The sequence below is a fragment of the Oryctolagus cuniculus genome, chromosome 3 (genome assembly GCF_051225735.1).
Source record: "Oryctolagus cuniculus isolate XC-2025 breed Fujian yellow rabbit chromosome 3, ASM5122573v1, whole genome shotgun sequence".
NCBI classification, from domain to species: domain Eukaryota; kingdom Metazoa; phylum Chordata; class Mammalia; order Lagomorpha; family Leporidae; genus Oryctolagus; species Oryctolagus cuniculus.
This window is the reverse complement of record NC_142869.1, coordinates 81,544,918-81,571,356: the sequence shown is the minus strand read 5'-3', so window position 1 is coordinate 81,571,356 and position 26,439 is coordinate 81,544,918. Positions and strand designations below refer to the sequence as shown.

Genomic DNA, 26,439 nt, shown 5'->3' with positions numbered 1-26,439 from the left:
GCAAGTCCTGCTGGCTGATATAACCCAGGGCTCCAGGCCCCGTGGCACAGAACAGACCCTTTCCCCCGCGTGGGCTCCGTACCTGTTCTGTAGATGCTGACGGCAGTCACGGCTGCAGAAATCGCTACTCCCCAACTCGTGTTTTCTAGGTATGCAGTATTTTAAGCCAATCAACACCCTATAAAATGTAAACTGCCCTCGAAAGAAACTTTTCCATCACTTTTTGAAACCCAGGCCACTCAGCAATTGGAATTAGCTGTGGTTCTGATAGCATGGCTACTCTGAAAATTCCTCAACTAACAACATGCAAGGAACTATTTGGAGCTCTTAAAAAAAAAAAAAAAAAACACCAAGGATCCAATAAACACCCACTTTCTGTGCACACACTCTCTCTGTAACTTAACTCTGCTGTCCCACTCAACCACCAGGCTCGGCTACAGTTTCCCTCCCTGGATGCTCTTCTACCTGGGCTATTTTGTTAGGTGTTGGTCTCCCTTTCCCGTCCCTGTCTAGTGCATCCGCCTCCCCTTCAGTCTGTGGAAACAGCGAGGAGTGCAGTGTATTTGTGCAACAGCTTCGTTTCTGTTGAGTTTTTAATTCTTAATAGAACTCTCCTCCGCCTCGTCTCACTTTTCAATCCAACAAAGAAGGACTATGCATCAAAAAATGATTTAACAATATTAAAGTCATAATAAACAGAAAACAAAAACTCAATGCCCCCATGTACCTCGTTTCTAAGTCTATGTAGGTACAATTGCTCTAAACATTAGCAATGATAGGTTCTTTTCTTCTACTGTATGTGGTAGACCATCCCCTACCTTGTTGCAGGACTATTTTGTTTATATCATGTTTTATTTGCAAAGGGTTCATGTACAGGTTCTTTATAACTATCAATGTATGAACATCTGTATCTTATTTATCTTTTTAACTCCAGTACCAACTGCTATATTGGTGGTTGTATTGTGTAGTGGTTAGAACACTGGCTCAAGATGAGTCTCTCTGGGTTTGAAATTTACTAGCTGGTGACTCCAGGACAATCATTCAATGTCTTTGGTTTCATAGTCTTTGAAATGGGGATAGTACCTCCCTCATTTACAAGTCACATATGAAGTACTCAATGAATATCAGTTAGTATAACTATTACTATAATTGGGGAGCTCAAAATTTTTTAATTAGTTGCTCATCTTGCTTTCAAATTATTAGAAGTTCGCAGGAGCAGGAGCTGTGGCTCAGAAGTCACAAATATTTGTAGGGACTGGCATGTTTTCCACGGGATTGGATTCTGTAAAATTTAATAATGAGCTAGCTAGGGCTGCTGTCTTCTCACACGGTGAAGAAATGTTCCAATTATTTTTAGGGATGAAGTTTATGTCTTTTAGAAAACTTTCACAGCAACACTCACATCTTGCACCTAGGATCCTTACGATTGGGCAAAACTGTTCTCCGCTGTTTATCATTCCTTACTGGCAGAACCTGAGAGTGAAAGGGTATAAAACCTGGACCTGCTGTGGCCCCCAAAGCGTATGGGCCTGACATGCTGGCAGCTCTCCAGCTGTGGTTCCTTGTCCCTTTCTAAAAACTACCCTTCCCTTCCACAGTAGAGAATGAGTCTGAGCCTTGGCTCTGTGAGACTACCCTTGCCCCCTGTCCACTCAGAGCTGGGGCTGCTACTCAGCGTGGCCCCTGACGGCCACATCCCACAGTGTGACATGTGGACCTGTTCCATCATACGACCAGAGACTGCAGCTGCACAGGGAGGCCCGCACCATCCTGAAGGCACCAGGATCATCGCTTGTGTCCTCACCTACACTCACCCTGTGGTGTATCCATGGGGGCTCAGTTCTAGGATGTAGATAATAAAATCCATGAAGGCTGCAGCACCTTCTAGAAGATGGTGCAGTATGTACAGATAACCCATGGAGCCCTCCGTGCACTTTAAGTCATCTCTGGGTTACTTAGAATCCTGAAGACAGTGTAAATGCTATGTAAGCTGTTTATGAAATAAGGACAAGACACGAAGCTGCAGACATGTGCAGTACGTACACAGTGTTTTTTGAGCATTTTTGATCCCAGGTTGGGTGAACCCATGGATGTGGAACTCCTGACATGGAAGGCTGTGCTCCTTTTGTTGCAGAGCTGCCAACATTTTCTGGCTGTATGAGTAACAGTGCCTAAGACAAACACACCAAAATGGGCAATAAAACCCCATGGAAAAACCTCCAGGTCTTTACTAGAGTGGTAATTTGTCATGTAAACACGCCCTTTGCTGCCTCCTGGCATGGGACACTGTCACTGCAGTCGGAGAGCTCTGCAATGGGTGGGTCAGGCCTGCTGGGCACACACCCGATCAAAGAAGTCAGAGGAGCGCAGAAAGCTGATGTAAAAGCAGCTCAAGTCCTTGGCTGCAGTCTGCCAACAGCCGACACGCACACGACACCGGCACAGCAATGGGGATTGCATAGACACTCCTAATCCCAGCGAGTGGACACTTCTTTTCAAACTCTTCTGCTCTCAACACACGGGGACTCATTCAGACTCCACTAATGTCATGGAGAGGCCCAAAGAGGGATGGGTGGCCGCACTGTCTCCTGCGGCCCCGAGCACACTGCTGGCCTTTGTCCTGGGGGGCTGGGGGTGAGGCGAGGGTGTCTAGCAGGCAGTGCCAAGGACATGTGCAGCTCTAGGAGAGCGCCAGCCAACAGCCCACATGCATGAGTCTCCCAGACGTTCTGCTGGTCTAGGCAGGTCCTGGGAGAGCATTGTTAGACAAATCCCTGAGTCGTGATGGTGGTCACAGTGTTCCCGCCTGGACAAATTCTCCTGATGTGGTCACCAGTTCTACACAACTGCACCTTGCCATCCCTGGTTCTAGCGTTCACTATGTAGAAACTGCCGGCCCACTATCTTCCCAGGATGGCATGTTTATCCAGCTCACGTTGAGGGAGTTATTGAAAACCACTATGGAACACATGTAGGGTGTCTCAAAAAGAAGCCATAGGTTCTTAAACCCTGGTTAGGGATGTTCCAAGCCCACCTGACTTACTATAACCCAGCCAGCACTCAAATCCAAGGTCAGTCCAGATACAGAACAATATCCCACCTATTTCAGGGGAACACAAAGGACTGGGTGGGGAATGAATTATAAGCAATTCTTTTTCCAACAAACGATATTATACATTTAAAGAAGCATCTGCTATAAGACAGTTTCTTTTAAAATATGGTAACATCAGACACGAAAGCATAGGATTTTAAAGCATTTCAAACAAAAAAATACTAAGAGGGATAACGTATTAAGTTGTTCATCAAGAGTCAGGGCAAGGGCTGATCAAATCACCGTTTCTCATAGTGTTCATTTCATTTTAACAGGTTTCCTTTTTGGTGCTCGGTTACTTAATACGTTCTCTCTCTTAGTATTTTTTTTTGTTTGTTTGTTTGTTCTACTTAATTGTATTGGTTGAATTCTGTAATTAATACACAGTTATTCTTAAGTGTTGAAACTTAACTGAAAAATGATCACTGTTAAATATAAGAGTGGGAATAAGAGAGGGAAGAGATGTACAATTTGGGACATGCTCAAGCTGACTTGCCCCAAACGGTAGAATTAGAAACATACCAGGGGATTCCAATTCAATCCCATCAAGGTGGCATGTACCAATGCCATCTCACTAGTCCCAGTGATCAATTTCTGTTCACAATTGATCATAATGATAGGTCTAAGAGTCAAAGGGATCACACAAACAAGACTAGTGTCTGAAAATACTAACCGATAGAATAAAAAAGGGAAAGAACGATCCAACATGGGAAGCGAGATACACAGCAGACTCATAGAATGGCGGATGTCCTAAACAGCACTCTGGCCTCAGAATCAGCCCTTAAGGCATGTGGCTCTGGCTGAAAAGCCCATGAGAGGATTTCAGGCATGGAAAGCCAAGACACTCTGGCAAAAAAAAAACAAAAAACAAAAAACAAAAAACAAAAAAAACAAACAAACACAAAACAACAACAAACCACCTAAATCAAAGATCTCCGCGAGTGAGATCCCAGTGAAAAGAATAGGTCATCAAAGAAGGAGGTACCTTTCTCTGAAGGGAGGAGAGAACTTCCACTTTGACTACGACCTTGATCTAAATATGGTCAGAGTCGGCAAACTCAAAAGGCTTCCATAGCCTTGGCAACTCATGACAAGAGCCTAGGGAGATTACTGACACCATAAACAAGAGTGTCAATTTGTTAAGTCAACAACAGGAGTCACTGTGCACTTACTCCTCATGTATGATCTCTGTCCTTAATGTGCTGTACATTGTGATTTAATGCTATAACTAGTACTCAAACAGTATTTTCACTTTGTGTTTCTGTGTGGGTGCAAACTGTTGAAATCTTTAGTTAATATATGCTAAACTGATCTTCTGTATATAAAGAGAATTGAAAATGAATCTTGATGTGAATGGAAGGGGAGAGGGAGCGGGAAAGGGGAGGGTTGCGGGTGAGATGGAAGTTATTGGGGGGGGGAGGGAACCCATTGTAATCCATAAGCTGTACTTTGGAAATTTATATTCATTAAATAAAAGTTAAAAAAAAAGCATTTCAGAAAACAAATCACATTAGAATTTACAATGTGGTCTGTTAGCTTTTTTTATAGAACTACAACTACGTCTCCACGAAGCACCATTCCCAGGGTCAGGTATGGGGCGGACCCAGCCGTGCCACCTGCCACACTGTGTGGAAAGGGTATAGGTGGCACATGAGAGGTGACCAAACACACACACACAGAGCTGATCTCCTTAGGTCGGTTCATTTTTTGGAGTGCGTCTTCTGGGGCCTGTGTGTATTGCAGGCTCCTTTCCTGCACTTGGCTCCAGCGTCACAGGCAAATCGCCAGCCGTGCAAGAATCCAAGCACTCTGACAGGAACCATCCTGGGTAATTCTGCTTATGCCAGCTAAACATCTTGCATCATTAAATAAACCATCCTCTGACTGTATTTGTGAAATGTTATGTCTGCCTCGCAACGAGCCTGCATTATTTAAACCCCAGAGTGGAGGCCCATTCAATTTGCCCTTGCCTGACAGTGTTTCTGTTGCTCATCTGGTTCTGTGGACAGTAATCACGTGCACTCCCCAGAGAAACTGGGATTATGGAGTAGCTGTTCAGGTGGGATGCGAGGAGAGAGCAGCATCCAATAAACAGGTTCTCAGAGACAATTCTCACGTGGAGAAGAAAAGGGAAAAATAAGTCCAGAGACCTGGAACCTGTTCCAGATTCTCTGCGGGTGCGCAAGTCTAAATGCACTTGTTTCGGGGAGAACTGGAATTCCATGCAACAGTGTCCTTCTGAGTTCTACGCTGTACGTTTCCAACACACATGCCTAAGGACACTTTATTCTCACTTACATGCACAAAGGTACCCCAAAGGCCCTCCCTCTAGCCACGACTGCTGGGATGAGCTCTGCTTGAAGGGTGCCGCACTGGCTTCCTGGGCCTCGCGCACAATGAAAATCACACACAGCTCCTGCCTCCGCAGAACCTGCAATCTGGTTGAGACGAGAACCAGGACTATACAGAGGAATGATCGTGGGGCATGCCAAAGTGGCGCTCGGTGACGTGTGACCCAGAGCAACGAGGATGGCTTAGCTGCAAAAACCGCACAGGCCGCGGCCCTGTCCTCGGGAAGAAGACCTCGTCTGTTTCTTACGCCCCATTTGTCACTTGGCACAACTTGGAAGAAACTCTCCCCTATCACCTGCAGTGGCACAGAGGCCGACAGTCCGTGAACCCACTTCAAAGAAAACCGCTCCATGGCATGGCCACGGCGTCCTTTGGAAGAAGAAAGGAAACTGTCCAACCTCAGTCTGTGACCCCTGGGATCCCCTTCATTCAGCGAACTGGAAGAGCGCATCCCAGACCGACATGACAGCAGAACAAACGTGCCCCGGCTGTTTCCCCTTCCTGGACTTGTCTCATGCAAGACAGAGCTGGGAAGGCAAACGGGTCACCGGGAGGTGGCTGAGCAGCTCTTGAAAGGGACCACGGCTTGGTGGTCCCGATGGATGGCACAGAAGCAGCCAACAAGACAGCAGCTGGGCACAGATGCTGCACTCAGTGGCCTGGAGGGTAGGTTTACAGGAGGCTACCGCCTATGACATTGCTCCCTAGCCTTCAGTAGAAGTTTGAACCATTTCTTTTTCTTTCAAGTCCTCTTGGTAGGAAAACAAAACTATCTTAAAACAACAACAACAAAACCAAACCAAAAAGGAAGCCCTCTGCGTAGGCTCCCTTTCTGACAGTAGAGTACTTCTAGGTCTCGTATTTTATGCTCCCACACTTGTGCCTGTAGGTCGCTCGTCCTCAGCTACAGCCACAGAAACAGCGTGTTGTCGGGTTTCAGTATTACAAGATCAAGTGTAGCCTGTGGTACTGCGCATACTGACAAATTAGTTTCTCTATGAAATGGAAACTCAACTGGGTGCAGAAAATGAAAGTGAATCCCTAATGGTAACCGTCAGTCATTCAGTTAAAGATGGAACCTTGGAGCCACAGCAGCCTGAGAACTGAACACGGGGAACGCACGCACAGCCTTGCAGAAACTCGCTTCAGTGACTTTGGGCTGCAATTAATCTGATTTCAAAATACCTCAACGCCTTCTTATCTCTCCAGTGTGAAAACCCGGGATAAATATTCTATGTGGCCTCTGTGCTCACGTCCTAGAGGCTGGGCCCCACCTGCCTTTCATGTTCACCTCCCTGAATCTGTTCACTCCAGTGCTCTCTGTTTTTGCATATGAAACGCGGGGAGGTACCCTGTCACGCTAGCAGAGAGCATCCGAGGCTCGTCTTGCGCTCCTCTCGGTTTTGCTGTGAGCACTCGCTACACTGGTTTCTGCTGAGTTCAGGGATAAGCACGGGGCCTGCTCCCCGCTGCATGAGGATTTCAGGTCAGTCCTGTGGACAGGGCCCATCCAACCTCAGACTCTGGCCAGCAGGGGGTGGAGTGGCGCAGTGAAAGGCTCCTTCTCCAGACTTGTATCCAACACAAGGTGAGGCCCCAGCCATACCCCTAGGACCTGCTGGGAGAGAGGCGAGCAGGTGGGGCTGTGAGCTGTCATGGTCCTAAGGACTGAGGATGCCTTGCTGACGAATCAGCACGGTGCGTGTGTCACGGCAGCTAAAGATGGAGGAGGTGTCTGGGACTTTTTCTCATTCCCCCATTTTAACAACTGCAGTACCTCCCCCTCAAAGCAAGGGGAGGGGGCTCTAAATCTCAAAACTGCCTCCCCGCTGGCAGGCAACAGGCTGGTGCCTGGCTCCAAGTCCAAAGGCATTTCATTTCTTCTATCCCATATGCTAGCTTTTAAGTTGTTGTCGTAGTACAGTGAAAATTTCCCAAGACCAACAAACATTCGCTGCGGCTCAGTATGGCTCAAGCACTGTCCTCAGCACAAACATAAAAGAGATGAGAAATAGTTTCTGCCTTCAGGAGCTTCTAGTTTGTTCAGTGCTGTAATGAGGATGGGTGTCTTCAGGGTGCTCTATCGCTGCTGAGTCAGAGGCAGCCTGGTTAAAGGGAACCCGAAGGATGAGAGGCACTGGAAACCACAAGAGGGGAAAAAAAGAGAAATGATGCAACAGGGTGTGCTGGCACAGCACCGGGGTTTGCTACTGGAAGAGGATCAGCAGGAGGGCAGGAAACGGAAGGACAAAGGCCTGAAGTGGGCAAAAGCTGCAGTCACTCTGCCTTCACTGACCCATCTTGGCTAGGGGAGGGGGCAGTTTTAGCTGTAAAGTGATACAGACGAAGATGTTGTATCCAAATCTCTCTGGCCAGTCCAGGAGGACATCAGAAAGAAGCAAGACTAGGTAGGGCAGGCCATCCGGAGGCTGCTGCGATGGCCTGGGCATGAGACCATATGGGTTAAACCAGGCAGCGGCAGGAGAAATGGAGGGAGAAAGTAGATTCTAGATGGAATCAGAAGGAAAATGCAAGGCCTGGCATGATTCTTTGATATGAAAGGTGAAGGGAAGAAGGTGCGGGGAGCCCAGGTTTCTCACTCAGGTGCCTGGGTGGACACTGGTTCCACTGATAAGGACAAGAAGAGGGCACAGCAGGATCAGATGGGAAGGGGAAACAGTTGAGTTGAGGATGAACTGAAAGTGAATGAGGCCAAGCAGCCTGAAACCTGAAGGCAAAACCAGGCTGGAGCGCTTAATGTCAAGGGTTGTCTAAATATAAGTCACAGGTAGAATCTTGAGAATGGATGAAATCCATTGCAATTGTGAGCCCAAAGTGGAATGCAGGAAAACACGAACAACTAAGAGTAGATAAATGAAACAAATCCACAAAGTAATCCGAGATGAGAAAAAACTAGAGAGGAGTAGCAGAGCCGAGGGAGGACACAGCAAGGAGGAACCAGTGGTACCAAATATAGCAGTGTGGACCCAGCCCATGAAAGCAGGGAAGGGAGCCAGCACTGGCACAGGAGGCTAAGCCTTTATCTGCAGCGCTGGCTTCCCACATGGGCACCGGTTCATGTCCCAGCTGCTCTTCTTCCAATCCAGCTCCCTGCTAATGCACTTGAGAAAAGCAGCAGAAGATGGCACAAGTGCTTGGACCCCTGCACCCACATGGGAGACCTGGAAGAAACTCCTGGCTTCAGCCTGGCCCAGACCTGGCCATTGTGGCCATCTGGGGAGTGAACCAGTGGACTGAAGATGTCTCTCTCTCTCTCGTTTCCTTTTCTCTCTGTATTTCTGCCTTTCAAATAAATAAATAAATCTAAAAAAATTAAAAATTTTTTAAAAAGCCAGGGACGTCCTCAGGCTGGATAATCAGGAGATGAGTGGTATGCGTTGAATTGTGTACTATCTTTCCTGTCGCCAAAACATCCAGATGTGAGAGTGGACTCCTAGCCCTGAGTAACCCAGAATTCGACCTTATTCAGAGATAGTCCTCAAATGAGTTCACTGGGGTGAGCTTTAATCCAATGTCACTGAAGAGGCAAATGGGTATAGAAGGGGAGAAGATGGCCCCTGTAGGCTGAGGAAATTCGTGGAGTGGATCCTCCCTCACAACCTTGCCATCCACTTGGACCATGTGCCCCCGAACCCAGACACTAGGTGTCTGCTGAGGAAGCTACTCCGTCTGTGGTGTTCTGTCACAAGCACCCTAGCAGGTGCTCACCAAGTGCCGTGTCAGTTATATGCTAGGGAAGATGTCAAGATCGTACAGAGCTGAGATGTGAGTGGGACGTGAGGAAGGTTAGACATAAAAGTTCACAAAAGAAAGTGGCACCGCGGCTCACTAGGCTAATCCTCCGCCTTGTGGCGCCGGCACCCGGGTTCTAGTCCCGTTCGGGGTGCCGGATTCTGTCCCGGTTGCCCCTCTTCCAGGCCAGCTCTCTGCTGTGGCCCGGGAGTGCAGTGGAGGATGGCTCAGGTGCTTGGGCCCTGCACCCCATGGGAGACCAGGATAAGTACCTGGCTCCTGCCATCGGATCAGCGCGGTGCGCCGGCTGCGATGGCCATTGGAGGGTGAACCAACGGCAAAGGAAGACCTTTCTCTCTGTCTCTCTCTCACTGTCTACTCTGCCTGTCAAAAAATAAAAATAAAAAAAAAAATAAAAAAGTTCACAAAAGAGGGAGGTGAAGAGTGCTCAGATTTGCTTAGTTTCAAGACTGCAAAGACTTAAATGACCTCAAACGCAAATGGGCATCTTTTTTTCTAGAAAAATTTTGCCAGAGTTTTCATCAGATTCTGTGATTTTAAGAAATGTCTATTGCTGTTCTGTTCACAAAGTTTCTTTCTACAACTTAGTGTTTGTGCATTTTCTCCCATTTCTCCACCAATTATTCTTGCCATAGATTGAAAGTAAGTTTTTGGTTTTGTTGGGGAAAAAAGAAGAGCAAGACACAGATTGAAATTTTACCAGGAGGAGGAGGAGGGAGGGCGTAGTTAGCAGAACGAGACCCTGAAGGGACGGGATCTCAAAGGCAGCTCTGGAACCCATGCCCCGGAGGAAGGAGAGAAGCCCGGGAACTGGGCACAGGTCCCCTTGCCGGGAAGAAGCAGGAAGCTCGTGGCGCTTCTGCCTGATGATCTCCACTTCAATCATCGAGCAGGAAGGGAAGTCATCTGCTTCGAGTTAGGGAGCAGACTGCAGAGAGGCTGCGCAACACCGGCACTGCTGCCGGGAAGGGCGAGGACGTCCAGCACGGAGCAGCCGTGCCGAGGGACTGGTCGGGCTGAAGACGTTTGCGGACGCGTGCCACGTCAAAGTGTGTCCATCCGTGACAGACCACAGACACAACGGTGGCCTCTAAGACTGATGTGGCCTGGGGGAGAAGGGGGTTCCACTCTCTAGGTGAGCGAGTACAGTCTGTGAAACATCAACAACAATGAACACCTAACGGTGCCTCTGTCAGGGTGCATCACCGCTGTGGAGTCTCACACAGCAGTGGTTTGCAGAGGTAACAGGATCAGGGGAGGCGTCCTGCCAGGCAGGTGTGACCAGGACAGTGTGACAAAGCTGAGCAAGCCACGGAAGAAAACAGACGCAGCGCTCAAGGTGGAGACCAGATTCGGCAGGGACAGGAAACAGGAACAGAAAGACCAGTAAATAATGGGAATGGAAGGATCCCATTGCATCTCCGATCAGGTTCCAGCAGAGCCAGAGTCAGCGTGACCTTGGGATGGACAGCTTCTGACACACGGTGTGCACGAAGATGGCACCACACGGTGGAGTGAGGAGGTGGTGGCTGGAGTGGAGGGGACGCAGCAGCCCTGGGCGTGAGCTCCAGGGATGGGAAAGGCGTTACCCGCCTTGGCGACGCGACCCAGTGCTGGGCAGCTTGCTGGGACGGCGACTAGGTGGGTCCGGAGAGAGCTGACACAGCCAAGCAGCAGCCGTGCCTGTGCTGTGCTGCTCCCCAGGTCACAGGGCTCCTTCGGCTGGGTCTGCTTCCACTGACAGTTCAACGTCCAAGGCCCAGAGACAGACGTTTAAAGTCTTACTTGCAATCCAAAGAAAATTTTAAATGGTGACCTGAGGGCTTCTTGTTTTTGATAGACAGGTCACCCTGTGCTGAAGTTATACCCACATGATATAAAAGACTAGGGATAAAATGTTGAACAACATACCAGAAACTCCTGGCGGTGTCTTAATGAACTTTCCATTAAAATGACCAATAACAGCTTCGCATTTTTCTGTTGATTCCATCCTATTTAAACACAAATGTAGAATATTTATAAATATTTAAGAGTCTCTTAGTTTTCATTCTGTTCTTTGCATACAGAAACATTCTTATAGGGCTTTCCAGATACAAATGAAAGCTAGCAAAACATGGCTGTGATAAAAAGAAGGATTATTCTTTTACCTATATTGTATTTGTACAGTACAATGACAACTGATAACCAGAGTACATTCTGAACCATAAAAGACAGAATAACTTATTCATGTGTTTACTATCAAGCACGAAGGATATATAGTTTTATTTACTTGTCGGCAAACTGAAAACCAGTACACAATAGTTAAGACACTGAGTTAAAAACAACAGCGTGTAATACTAGTGTATTTGCTACTTGCTAGAATATTGGCTATTTCTGAGCGGCCTGGAGGGTGGGAATCTGGCCAAGAGTTTAGGCTGCAGCCTGGGGCACCCACATCCCATATGAGAGTGCTTGGGTTCAAGTTCCCGCTCGGTTTGTGATTCCAGTTTCCTGCTAATGTGCACCCTGGGAGGCAGGAAGTGATGGTTCAAGTAGTTAGGTCTGTGAAACCCACATGAGAGATGTCAGCTGACTTCCCGGCTCCTGGATTTGGCTTGCTCAGCGTGGGCTGCTGTGGGTATTTGGGGCGTGAACTAGTGGATGAGAGTTCTGTCTCTATCTCATTGTGTCTCCAAAAAATAAACAGCTGGTCATTCCTTTCACATATTCACAGAACTGAGACTAAACACTCATGATGGCAACTAGTGCCAACCAGAAAAGGTGTGCCTTATATGTTTTTAGGTTTACTTCAGGATTTATACTAGTTAAGTCAATAACATAGCTTGGCATCTTGGCTTCAAAGCAGTAATTAAAGGATGGAGCCTAACTCTGCAAGTTATTCTGATTGTATTTCCAAAAATTCAGGGAAAATGGAAGATAAATTTATTTTGGTGCAAAAAATTTGAAATCCATGCATGTTTTTTCCCACAACATGCAGTTCTCATGAACTTTTTGAAGCACACTCATATACTGACAGGTACCTAAAACATTTGAAAAACACTTCTGGGAAGTTCAATGACCGACTTGTTTTTCTTTAATGGAAGAAACATTAAATAATCTATCCTAAATGTGTTATAGTCTGAAGAGAGAGTTACACCTTCATTTTAATGGATGGTAACAATGAAAAGTATAATTGAGTTTTGGTTTTGAATGCATAAATGGCACTATTTCATCTGCTTTTAGAAGGATATTATAGATGATGCAGAGCTGTGTGTCACCTGGATCCTTCTAACCAGTGAAGTGGGTACACTGGAGATGCTGGCCTTGGAGACTTACTCCTCGGAGATTTCAATTTGATTAGAAAAGAAAGAACAATGGACTAAGAGAGCCACAAGAACCAGCTACTAGTCCTTGCTTCAGCCAGGTAAGAAGGAAAGGCCCCTTTTTGCCGCAGTTCTCTGATATGTAAAATAATATGCAATGCTTTGTTGATATCACAGGACTGGGATTGTCATTTGTATATGAAAGCAATTTTTCCTCTGGAATCAAAGTCAATAATTGAAAACATTAGATATCAACTGTTACAGCACATTAATATGCTCCTGGAGACTCATCAGGTAAAATCAGCTTTTGGATGTGGGCTTTTGGATTAGAACCCTGGCAAAAATCAAAGCTTTATCTGTTTAATATATTTCCTTTAGAAACAAAATTACTTAAGTATCTTCCTGGGACAGAATGGATAAAAACAAGAAGGGATGCAGGTACCTGTGACATCTGAACATTTTCTTTAAAATTTTGAAACCAGAAAATTATAAAATGTAAGCATTTATTAAATGTGTAGGGTGGTTAGACAGGTCCTTCTTAATTGCTGATGGTGAATCAAATTTCTACCTAATGAGAAAAAAAATACTGAAATATGAAATTGAGGAGACTGATTATTATTTTTAAGAAGTCAGGAAGCTAGTGGTTAGCCTAGCATTTAAGAAGCCTCTGTCCTATAACAGAGTGCCTGCGTTGAGATCCAGCTCTGGCTCCTGACTCCAGCTTCCTGCTACTGCAGGTGCAGGGAGACAGAGGCAACAACTCAAGCAGCTGGGTTTCTGTCACCCACACAGGAGACTTGGATTGTATTCTCAGCTCCTAGTTTCAGCCTATCCCAGTCCTGGTTATTGTGGGCATCTGAAGGGAATTCTCTCTGTCTCTCAAATTAAAAAAAAAAAAAAGGCATCCATTCTGATCTAATTAAAATATTAAGGTCACATACTTTCAGAACTATTGCTCATGTTTCTTGTCACAAGCCACCAAGTATTTAGTGTCCTTAGGATACTTGAACCTAACGAAGGGCAGGTGTTTGGCTTGGAAGCGAGGGCACCATTTGGGATGCTTGTAAACCATACTGGAGTGCCTGGTTTCGAATTCCAGCTCCACTCCTGATTCCATCTTCCTGGTAAGGGGCACCTTGGGAGGCAGCAGGTGATGGCTCAAGTGGTTGGGTCCATGGCACTACATGGTAACCTGGACTGGGTTCTGGGTTACTGGATTTGGCCTGGCCTAGCACTTAGCATTGCAGGCCTTTCCGGGAGAGAAACAGCTTGGGGGGGATACTCTGTCTCTCTACAATAATAATAATTACAACAACAACAATAACAAATCATAGTATACTGCCTAAAGATTTGAGACAATGCAAAACAATCTTTACATCTTTACATATAATTTAACTTCATGGTGCAACTTACGCCCATAACCATGGCTGAAATTCTCTTTTTGGTTGTTTTTTACTTTCTAGGATGATCAGACCAGAGGTTTTACTGTCAATATTGTGAAGAAAGGCAGCATGCTTACCTAGCAAAGCCAACACCACGACTTGTACCACTGGAATCACGTAGTATCCTGGTAGAGATAACCTGTCCAAATGGTTTGAGCATATTTTCAAGTTCTTGCTCATCCATGGATAGTGGCAAATTAGAAATATACAGGTTTGTAGGATCTTGTTCCTGTTGCTAAAGCAGAACACAGAATTGACAATTTATTTCCAACAGAAGATATTATGTTAAAAAACTGTTTCAGCCACTCGTTTTGCTCAGGTCCTTCTGACCTTCCTAGTAAGACCATGGGAACTAGAGAACACCCAAGTTTGAACATAATGTCTACAGCATGGAGTATCTGTGCAGCTCCAGCAGACTGGGAAGTGGCACTGCTGGCAGCCACTCTGAGTTGGAAAGGTTGCCCTCTGGAACCACAACTCTCAGCTATTTGCAGTGTTTCCCAAAATAACCAACCTCTCCTCCACTGCTATTTTTAGGAGTCCATTTCAGGCACGTTATTGTGCAGGAAGCTATTATTGCTAATAATTCAGTTTAGAGACCCGTGAAGTCCTCTAAAGTTCAAGAGAGTTTTGCCTACATTCTCATCTTCTGCTCTATGGTAGAGTCCATTCTATTTCTGAGTTGTGACCACCCATGGAAAATGAGCTCCTAAATTAATCCAAACAAGGAATCTCAAAACAATATACAATTATAAACTCTGAGTAGAGAAAATCTTAGAAGCTTATCAGAAATGTAGAATTTCAGGCTCCACCTCAGAGCTACAGAATCAGTAGCTGCATTTTAATGCAACTGAGAAGCAATGCTGTTTGATCATTTCTCACCCAGTTGTCCTTTGTTCAGACAGAATCAGCTGAAACCAGACATACAACTGAATTTTCTGAGAACCGGTGAAGAGCATGGTATTCAGATTAGCAGAAACAAAAGCTCATCTGACAACTGGACTATTTTCTGATGAACTCAAATTTCACCTCTGCAACTGTGAGATTAATATAGTCTTAATGAATTTGCAGCCAGACTTTCCTTTGATCTTACTAACCAGTTGTATCTCTACATATTGAAGTATATGAGAGATGATGATTTTCTTTAATTAGTACTATTAGTAAAGTCATTAACTGGTGTGTTAGCCTCAGGCTACAGAAGTGTATACTCATTAGAAATTTCTAGATTTTTGAAAGGCATTGGACTTTAAAAATATACATGAGGTATTATGCATGTTTGAATCTGTACAAAGTCTCTAATTTCAAATATATACTAGCATTAATTAAACCTGAAATGAAACATTTTCTTAATATAATCTGCATGTAACGGTGAACAATTTCCTTTTACAACACAATCTGATATCCTAGGCAATCAGAAATATTCTGGTATTTTCATGAAGTAAAATTACCAAAGACCAAGAAACTATGGGCAAAAAGTATCGGCCCCGTAACTCCTTGGCCATGGGGCCAAAGCTGTGGTGTAGTGGGTTAAAGCCCCAGCCTGCAAGCACTGGCATCCCATATGGGCGCTGGTTCGAGACCCGGCTGCTCTACTTCTGATCCAGCTCTGGGCTATGGCCTGGGAAAGTAGCGGAAAAAGGACCAAGTTCTTGGGCCCCTGTGCCAACCTGGGAGACCTGGAAGAAGCTCCTGGCTCCTGGCTTCAGATCAGCTCATCTGTCATTTGGGGAGTCAACCAGCAGATGGAAGACCTCTCTCTCTGGCTCTATCTCTCTCTGTAACTCTGTCTTTCAAATAAATAAAATAAACCTTTTAAAGAACAAAACAAAACAAAAAAACCTCCCTGGCCGCGACACCAATGAGAACAGCATGTAACTAAGCTCATTCCAAAGGTGGCTCCCAGCTTGTATGCTTGACTTTCAGAGTGGGTCCAAGAAGAAATTAAAATCTTCAAATAGTCAACAGCAAATTGAGCCTTTAGCTTCAATACCTTCATAGGCCAAACAAAATGGCAACTCTGTTGGCTCTCAGTTGAAATGAGGTCAATTTAGCCTGCTACCACTGATTATCTTATGCTAAGAACACCTTTTGCGGACAGTAATATAGAGTCTATCTTTTAACGCTTCAAAACTGGAAAGTGACTTAAGACAAATAGGACAATAACAGATGCAATGTTGAAAGCAATACAAATGATTTTAAATACGAAATTCTGTTCCCCTTACTTCCATTTCATTTGATACCTCAACCAATATGACCCAATTACACCCACAGCTCCTCTGTTAGCCATCTCATTTTGGCTCTAACCTGACAAATTCCTGAGGCTCTCCTGCAGAGTCAGGTGGCTCTTTTTTTTTTTTTTTAAAGATTTATTTATTTATTTGAAAGAGTTACATAGAGATAGGAGAGGCAGAGAGAGACAGAGAGAGACAGAGAGGTCTTCCATCTGATGGTTCACTCCCCAATTGGCTGCAACGGCCGGAGCTGCGCCAATCCGAAGCCAGGAGCCAGGAGCTTCCTCCAGGTCTCCCACGTGGGTGCAGGGGCCCAAGGACTTGGGCCATCTTCCACTGCCTTCCCAGGCCATAGCAGAGAGCTGGATCAGAAGTAGAGCAGCCGGGTCTCGAACCGACACCCATGTGGGATGCTGGCGTTTCAGGGCAGGGCGTTAACCCACTGTGCCACAGCACTGGCACCAGTCAGGTGGTTCTTTGCTACTCTGGTAGTCAGGTCCTGAAGCAGCCAATATTAACAGGTTCTCTCTGTCTGAAGGAGAGCCCTGGGACCTCATACAGCTAAAGGACATCTCCAGTGCATCTTGTACTCCCCAGATCCTTGCTATAAAATGACTATGATTCCTGTACTGTCTTCTGAAAGCTCGAGACGGAAGCAAGGTAATGAAAGCTATAACAGAGATGTATGCAGATGAGCAAATGACAATGGGAGGATAGTCAGGGGTGCCTGTCTTAGGGACATTAAGAAATACTTTGTTGGGAAGACATGACACTGAGTTGGAACTACAGGAGGAAGCAGAAATCAAGAGGCTGAAACCAGATGTGAGAAACCATCTAAGGATTTGATTTTTCTATTTTTAAAGATTTATTTTTTTGAAAGGTGGAAGGAAAGAGAGAGAGAGATCCACCCATCTTCTATCCACTGGTTCACTCCCCAAATGGCTGCAACAGCCAGGGTTGGGCCAGGCTGAAGCCAGGAGCAAGGAAGTCCATCTGGGTCTCCCATGTGCGTGGCAGGGACCCAAGTACTTGAGTTGCCATGCACTGCTTTCCAGGCACATCTGCAAGAAGCTATATTCAAAGTCAAATAGCTGGCACTCCAATATGAGATGCCGGCATCCCAAGTGGAGCTTAACTCGCTGTGCCAAACTGTTTGCCCCTAAGGAATCTGATCTTGTTGGTCCCTGAGGCTTTTCTTCCCCCAAAGTACGCAGTGCTCACAGCACAGAGAATGACGACCTATCCTGAACAGCGAAGGAAGAAGCCCAAGTAGCCTTGCCAGAGCTGCAAATCTTCACTGAAGTCTTATGCTTTGTCTTTTCTTAACCACAATCTACTCCCTAACTATTGCGGTTTGTTTTAACAGAGAAGCAGATACTGCAGGAAAATAAGCAGTGTTTATCCTATGACTTCATGTACTCTGGGAGTGGGGAGCAGACAGTAGGAAGAGCTGCAGCTTGAGAGCCATATTTACCTTGAGAAATAGAGAGGTTCTGGAGGCACGGAGGCAGGGGAGTGACAGGAGCAGACCTATCTTGGGCTTCTGACTCATACTGAGTCAGACAAAAACCGGGAACTCCCTAATTAAAGAGCATTAAAACAATCTTTGGACAAAGATATAAGAAATATATCAAAATATTGTGGACTTTCTTTTGAAAATTAGTTATAAAAATTGCAATCGCTAATGGTTAAGAATGCTCACAGGAAAGTGTTATGTGACTTTATGAAGCATTTTTAAGAGATTTGACAATGTAGCATTAAATGCTTTTAAAATACGTTTTAGCTTCTCCTATTAAAACACTAAGTATTGCACATTCTTTAAAGTCTTTATTCAACTTGAAAGTTTGCAAAGAGAGAGGTATTAAAAAATGTGAAAACAAAAATCTAGAAAGTTAAATTTTTCTTTTTCAATTCGGAGCTGGTATTGTGGTGAGGCAGGTTAAGCTGCTGGCTGCGATGCCGGCATCCCGTATGGGTGCCAGTTCGAGACCTGGCTGTTCCACTTCCCATCAAGTTCCTTTCTGGTGTGCCTGGAAGAGCAGCGGAAGATGTTCCAAGTACTTGGGTCCCTGTAGCCACGTGAGAGACCCAGATGGAGTTTGAAGCTTCTGACTGGCCTGGACCAGCTATAGCCATTGTCGTTATTTGGGGAGTGGAACAGCAGATGGAAGATATTCTCTCTCTCTCTCTCTGTTTCTCCTTCTCTCTGTCACTTTGCCTTTCAAATAAAATAAATAAATCTATCTTTAAAAAAGTTTTTTTTTTTTTTTTTTTTTTTTTAATTTGAGAGGGAGAGAGTGAAAGAGAGACATTGAGCTCCCTTGTATGGTTCACTCCACAAATGCCCACAACAGCTGGGACTGGGCCAGGCCAAAGCTGGAAACTCAGTCTAGGCCTCCTTAGATTGAGCAGGGACCCATCTATGTCAGCCACCATCCCTGCCTCCCAGGGCACCCAGGATCGGGGAGCTGGAGCAGGCACTCTGATGAGGGATGTCAGCATCCTAACCAGTGTCTTACATGCTAGGCCCAAAGCCTACCCCCGAAGTTGGGCTCTTAACCTGCTCTTTTATACAGTGAAACACACTTGACTAAATATTTCCTATGATTTTATGCATTTGTTTTCTTTCTTTTTTTTTATTTATTTGACAGGTAGAGTTGTAGACAGTGAGACAGAGAGACAAAGATCTTCCTTCTGTTGGTTCACTCCCCAAATGGCCATCATGGCTGGCGCTGTGCCTATCTGAAGCCAGGAGCCAGGTGCTTCCTCCTGGTCTCCCATGTGGGTGCAGGGCCCAAGCACTTGGGTCATCCTCCATTGCCTTCCCGGCCACAGCAGAGAGCTGGACTGGAAGAGGAGCAACCAGAACTAGAACCAGCGCCCATATGGGTGCCGCAGGTAGAGGATTATCCAAGTGAGCCACAGCACTGGTCCCTGCATTTGTTTTCAATAGGAACTCTCAAGTTTCTTCTTTGGGAATCACTTTGACAGTGAAAGTTATTTATCTTTCTTTTTAAATGGTCAATCTTCCTGCAAACGTTACCCATAAAGTTGTAGTGCTTTTAAAATGAAAAAGCAAAACACAAAAGAATGGGAAGAAATTCCAAGCTGGCAGCACTGACCACAAAAGTATCTCATCCCTAAAGCAGCCATGTGTCTTCACTAGTACCTTCATAGTGTCCAGATCACAGGATACCTGCAGCAATGGGTGCTAGGTCTTGAGTGATGACAGCTTAGTCTCTGTACAATCATTAGCTGTTGTATGCCATACAGAGCTATGGACATGCTCAATCGGTCTTACCCCAAATGGTGGAGTTAGAAATGTGCCTGGTGATTCCAATACAATCCCATCAAGGTGGCATGTACAAATGCCATCTCACTAGTCCAAGTGATCAATTTCAGTTCACAATTGATCACACTGATAGGTCTAAGAGTCAAAGGGATCACACAAACAAGACTAGTGTCTGCTAATACTAACTGATAGAATCAAAAAGGGAGAGAACAATCCAACATGGGAAGCAAGATACACAGCAGACTCATAGAATGGCGGATGTCCTAAACAGCACTCTGGCCTCAGAATCAGCCCTTAAGGCATTCGGATATGGCTGAAGAGCCCATGAGAGTATTTTAGGCATGGAAAGCCAAGACACTCTGGGAAAAAAAAAAAAAAAAAAAAAAAAAAAAAAAAACCTAAATGAAAGATCTCTATGAGTGAGATCCCAGTAGAAAGAACGGGCCATCAAAGAATGAGTTACCTTTCTCTGAAGGGAAGAGAGAATTTCCATTTTGACTATGACCTTGTCTAAATATGATCAGAGTCGGCAAACTCAAAAGGCTTCCATAGCCTTGGCAACTCACGACTAGAGCCTAGGGAGATTACTGACACCATAAACAAGAGTGTCAAATTGTTAAGTCAACAACAGGAGTCACTGTGCTCTTACTCCTTATGTAGGATCTCTGTCCTTAATGTGTTTTCAATGTGAATTAATGCTATAACTAGTACTGAAACAGTATTTTACACTTTATGTACTGTGTGGGTGCAAACTGATGAAATCTTTACTTAGTATATACTAAATCGATCTCCTGTATATAAAGATAATTGAAAATGAAAAAAAAAAAAACAACAAAAATAACTAAATCTTTAAAAAAATAAAGGGGGGGGGAGGTGCTGGCATAGCGGGTTAAGCTGCTACCTGCAGTGCCGGCATCCCATATGACCACTGGTTTGAGACCTGGCTGCTCCACTTCCGATCCAGTTCTCTGCTAGGCCTAGTAAAGCAGTAGAAGATGGCCCCAAGTCCTTGGGCCCCTGTACCTACATGGGAGACCTGGAGGAAGCTCCTGTCTCCTGGCTTCGGATCGGCACAGCTCCAGTCATTGTGGCCACTTGGGGAGTGAACCAGCGAATGGAAGACTCTCTCTCTCTCTGCCTCTCCTTCTCTCTCTATGTAACTCTGATTTGCAAATAAATCTAACAACAACAACAACAACAATTATTCTGTCAGTACTTTGGCCAGACCTAACCACAGGGCCAATGACCTTCTCTATGCCCTACACGTGATGGGGTTCAAGGGCTTCTCCAACAAGTGGAAAACTGGTGCCACTTTGGCTGGGAGAGGAATAAACGACTATTACTGTTCACTTGAGTAGCAAAGCGGGGCGTGGAAGTGGCACATGCTGTAAAGCACTCACTCATCGTCTGAAAGAAATTACCAAAGCCTCCCTGTGCGTGTGGAACGGTTCCTAAAAGGCAAGAGAGGGACTTGGCAGGAAGAGCAGACATCTGTTTTCTCTTGTACTGAATAGGTTCACCAACCAGCAGAACTGCTCAGCGGCATGTGCCTGCCCACTGCTTGGGGCACAGGGGACCTTGGGGTGGCAGGAGATTACATTCCTGCTTGTTGACTGCCTATTTATTGAAAAAAAAAAAATGTGCAAGCTTACCACCCGCCAAACACACCCGCCAATCTGCTGACCCCCAGCCCGCCCGAGGAGGTACTGGCAGGCTGATGGAAGTCACTCTGAATAGATGCACCAATGCCGATTCAAGTTTGACACCGTTTTTGCTCATTATCCCCGTTTCTTTTCTCTCCATAGAATCCATGTCTTTTATTTGAAAAATGCCCACAACTAAAACTTCTTTCAAGTTCAACAAAAGGCTCAAGGGAATTCCTATTTGGTAAGTTTCATCAGGACACCAGAGCCGCACGCTCTTTAAATGCCCCTTTCTTAATTCTCAGTATCTGCCCAAGCTAAAAAGTTTTTTTTTTTTCACCTCACTTAAATGACTTGATATCTATGTATGGCAGTACCAAGCAAGGCACAGAAAATTTAAACATGAATGAGAAACAATCAGTGGTCTGTAATGCTCTCAAATTGCAGATTTGTAACTCTTTTTTTTTAGTTTCTGTTGGGTTATTTTACAACCCAGGAAGTCAATGTGTCAAGCAACATTATTGTTACACATCCCCTCTTCCAACTGAATGCTTCTTATTTTTTCTGACTGCATAAGAAAGCAAGCCTTTAATATGTGGCAATATCAGTTTTCAACATATTATAGTATCCTGATTAATTCAATAGAGGAAAGTAGGCTGTCCTGGGTCCCTTATCCTACAACTACAGGAGCCAGACCTAAACTTCCTCTTACAGCCCCCCCCACCCTCCACCCCAGAGATGTGTTACAGGTGCTTATTATCCAGACAGCAAGAGGCTAAGTCAAGTTCAGACACTCAAAGCCTTCATTCTATGGTATAGAACAAAAGAACTGCTGGCATTAAAAATACCTTCTGTAACTTTAATGATAATGAAGAATAAAAATAGGCTCAGGAAACTCAAGTCATTTTCAGGGACCTGAATAAATTCATAATATACAGAATGTTGGCACACAGCTAGAACCTGTGTACTGTCCTCCCTACATATGACCCCTTTCCTGACCAATTTACAGTATCAAGCCTTCCAAGTAGATCTTTGAACAAGGCACATTACCAACCCTCGGGAAAGTATATGGTTGATATGATGCATAGTGCCAACCTACACTTAGTACAGTTTTGACTAAATACAATGCAAAGATGTCTTTAAAAGCTGTGTGTATGTGTGTGTTTAATAAATTATGCTGCTTACTATTCTAGGCATTGGAAATGATGCCTAGGTAAGTATTTGGGGACCAATCTAAAGAAACCCTCTGTATTTTTAACAGATTAAAAAAACAGCCCTCTTTCTGTTTCAGAAGGAAGCCCCAAAACAATGGATGTCCCACATTCCAGAGTGACAGACAAGACCACCTAAGGAGAACCTGCAAGGAGCTGGCTGGGAACCTACCTTCTGTCTGTCTGTAAGAGCCGGGAGAGGCTGAGAACACAACATTTATATGAGAAAAACATTGATGTGTTCTGAGTCTCCCCATGTGGGCTGCCTGCCTATCACTGACAGTCAAGCAAGCAGGCTTCATCTGGCCACCCAGGAAGCTCTGTCGGGGCCTCATGGAGCTTGGTGGATTCAATAACCCATGCCTGACTCAAAAAGCAAAAGCGAGGAATCTAAAAGTAGAAAGGCGATGTGAAGGGACCTATAAATGTGGCTGGGCAGGAACTATTCTTGGAAGGATGGTTGCCTGTGGAGCAAGAAACCCCACTAGAAGGGGCAGAAGGGTTTAGCCCAAGGGCATGTCTTCTCTAGCTTCGAGGAACTACAGGGGAAAAATCAATTTGGGAGGGAGGGCAGAGCTGGGTAGCGTTCTCAGAAAAATGCTGAAAGCGTTTCATGAGAGAAAGCATCAGTTTACTGCCCAGTCAGAGAAAGCAATGCCAGATCACATCATTGTCAGGTCAAGAGATTTCCCATCATTTTCTACTGCTCTTACCCAGGAGAGGTTGAAAACCACAGCCAGCAAGCTGATGGGAGAGTTGGAAACCATCTTCTAATCCCACTACAAGCTTGCTCATTGGAGCACAGCTGATCTAGGGAAAGGGAAATCTTTGACATCGTGTCATGATACTCAACGTTTTTGTTAAATAGACAGGTTTGGACATTTAAGTTATAGGTATCGTGCACTTAGCATCAATAATCTGTTCTTGAAAATCAGATAGTCAGTACTAATATATTGATGAGGAGCCTAGTTCACATGATTCAAAATAGGAGAAAAATTATGTACTACACGTCAGTCACAACCTATGTTTCCTAAAATGTAATTAAATACACTCATTACATATTGTGTACTAAAGTTATTTTGGGATGGAAACCTTTAAAATTCTGCTTTCTAATCACCAAATAACCAATATTGCCAGCAAATAATTGCTTCTATAGGCTGTGATGTCTCTCTCAGCTCTAGCAACATCCCTTTGGCTGGCTCTCAGCAGTCTGCAAAACCCCTGCACGTGTTCTTCACATCTTACAAAGTGTATTTGGAATGTAACTCAAGACATTCCCTATGCAGTGTCTGCTTTAAAATGCTGTACTGAAGTCAGATACATATAAATACAGATAGAAACAGCTGAGTTTGGATCTGAAAAATCAAGAGGCATTCTACCAAAGAAACGCCAACCAGAAAGACTTGACTGGAAAAAAGCAACTGAAGGGATGTTATGAAATAACACAGTGAAAAGAAGGGGCCATCAAAGAAGGAAGTACCTTTCTCTGAAGGGAGGAGAGAACTTCCACTTTGCTTATGGCCTTGTCTAAATACTGATGGAGTTTGTGGACTCAAAATGCTTCCACAGCCTTGGCAAATCATGACAAGAGCCTCAGGTGATCACTAACATCATAAATAAGAGTGCCAATTGTTCAATCAACAACAGGAGTCACTGGGCACTTGCTCCCCATATAGGACCTCTGTCCTTAATGAGTTGTACTATGAGAATTAAACAGTAAAACTTGCCTTCAAACAAGACTTTATACTTTGTCTGCGTGGGTGCAAACTGTTGAAATCTGTACTTAGTGTATACTGAGTTGGTCTTCTGTATATAAAGATAATTAAAACCAAATCTTAATGAGGAATGGGATGGGAGAGGGAGTAGGAGGTGGGACAGCAGTGGGGGTGGGAGGGCAGGTATAGGGGGAAGAACTGCTATATTCCTAAAGCTGTGCCTAAGAAATTTATATTGATTAAATAAAGGCAAGCAAGCAAGCAAAGAAAAAGAGAGGAGAGGAGAGGAGAAGTGAGGAGAGGAGAGGAGAGGAGAGGAGGAGAGGAGGAGAGGAGGAGAGGAGGGAAGAAAGAAAGAAAGTGGCTGCATGAGAGCATTTCAGGCATGGAAAGCCAAGATACTCTGGCAAAAAAAAAAAAAAAAAAAAAAAAAAAAAAAAAAAAACCAACCCTAAATTAAAGATCTCTGCGAGTGAGATCCCAGTGGAAAGAACAGGTCATCAAAGAAGGAGGTACCTTTCTCTGAAGGGAGGAGAGAACTTCCATTTTGACTATGACCTTGTCTAAATATGATCAGAGTCGGCAAACTCAAAAGGCTTCCAAAGCCTTGGCAACTCATGACAAGAGCCTCGGGTGATTACTGACACCATAAACAAGAGTGTCAATTTGTTAAGTCAACAACAGGAGTCACTGTGCACTTACTCCTCATGTAGGATCTCTGTCCTTAATATGCTGTACATTGTGATTTAATGCTATAACTAGTACTCAAACAGTATTTTTCACTTTGAGTTTCTGCGTGGGTGCAAACTGTTGAAATCTTTAGTTAATATATGCTAAACGATCTTCTGTATATAAAGAGAACTGAAAATGAATCTTGATGTGAATGGAAGGGAAAAGGAGCGGGAGAGGGGAGAGTTGCGGGTGGGAGGTGAGTTATGGGTGGGGAGAGCCATTGTAATCCATAAGCTGTACTTTGGAAATCTATATTCATTAAATAAAAGTTAAAAAAAGAAAAGAAAGAGAGTGGCTGGAATAGTCATATCTGCTTCAGATTTACCCAAAAGTGGAACCACGAGTGTCACTGAGTAAAGGAAAGAGTTGTTTTCCGAGTGAGCCCTAAAGGTCTTGCTTCTAGAATGTCTGATCACCTACTGTTTACAGAACCATATGAAACATTCTGCAAAGTATCACATACTCCTAGAACATGTCTACAAAAACTCATAACCACTGTCTTTCAACAGTGCCACGGGAAGTTGCTCTGTAGGACAGACAATATCATCATGGTACTTAGTGTTTATAGTTTTATTTTCTTCTTCTTACTACATATTCAAGAAAATCCAGTCAATGCACCTCAATGTAAAGCTTTAAAAATGTTAATGGCAAACTACTGTAGAAAGACAATCAACCCCTTTTATGAAATCTTAAAATCTTTGTATTGATTCTTTTATTCAAATTCAATCTCTATCCTAGTAGCTGCAAACAATTTCTTCAGTAGTCTTGAGGCCTCAGCAGGTGACTTACCCTCTTAAAGACATTTCCCTTTTACTTCCATAAACTTTCTTTACTATGGACAGATGACTGCTCCTCAGGGAATGATAATGTGCTACTATTCAGAAGTAGCAAAGGGTAGTATAAAATGACTTCTCTCTGTGTCTCATGAAGCCAGGTAATATAAAAATTATTGCTCTTTCAAAAAGAATGCTCAACATATCAAACTACTGAGTTTCAGACTTGAAAATACTTTCCATAGTAACTGAAGGAACACAGATGGAAAAAATCCCCATAATTACACAAATGTTTCTAAATCTGCACTGTAGGGACTAGGCTTTAGGATGTGACCCCAGCTCACAGTAAGGCAATAAAAACGGGGCACAAATATCAATTTAGTTAACAGTAACTCCTGGACATGTCTGTCACAAAACAGAAACACTCAAGAGATGCTTGCCATTATGAGGGTGACTCTCTGAATCTCAGTTCTTCTTCAAAAGCATCATGGCCACTTGAAAATGAAGTTAGGAGAACACCAATTTGTCCCTTTGGCTCCAGAATTACATTGCCTCTGGTCTAGTGATTTAGATCACATAAGATGAACTTTTCCAAGTTCATCAAAACTGTCTCAGGCATCATTACTTTTGAAAAAGAAAGTTGGCAGCTTCAGCTTTGTAAGTTTGAAGAAAAATCTAATGTGAAAACAGACAATGACTAGCTACAGCAATTATGTTCATAAATTATGATATTCCAGATAAAAACCTGGGAGGTGAACTATGAAACGATAAATTTTCAAGAAAAATATTCTATTGCACTGCAACTAATATTCATGCATACTAACATATAAACTAAGAAACATGATCTCTGTTTAAAAATCTGTGAAATTTGCAACAATATT

At 44.3% G+C, this 26,439-nt stretch overlaps 1 protein-coding gene across 16 annotated transcripts in view; it reads right to left on the bottom strand.

Annotated features, from left to right (window-relative positions):
- The window catches only part of RBMS1 (RNA binding motif single stranded interacting protein 1), a 239,176-nt gene that overhangs the window by 17,898 nt on the left and 194,839 nt on the right, over positions 1–26,439 (bottom strand). For all 16 annotated transcript variants that reach the window (XM_070070773.2, XM_070070770.2, XM_051849537.3 and 13 more), the window contains exons 5-6: positions 14,039–14,196; positions 11,129–11,208 (exon numbers count right to left, since the gene is read on the bottom strand). In XM_070070773.2, coding sequence (XP_069926874.1) covers positions 11,129–11,208; positions 14,039–14,196 — 238 coding nt within the window. The remainder of the gene's footprint in view (positions 1–11,128; positions 11,209–14,038; positions 14,197–26,439) is intronic.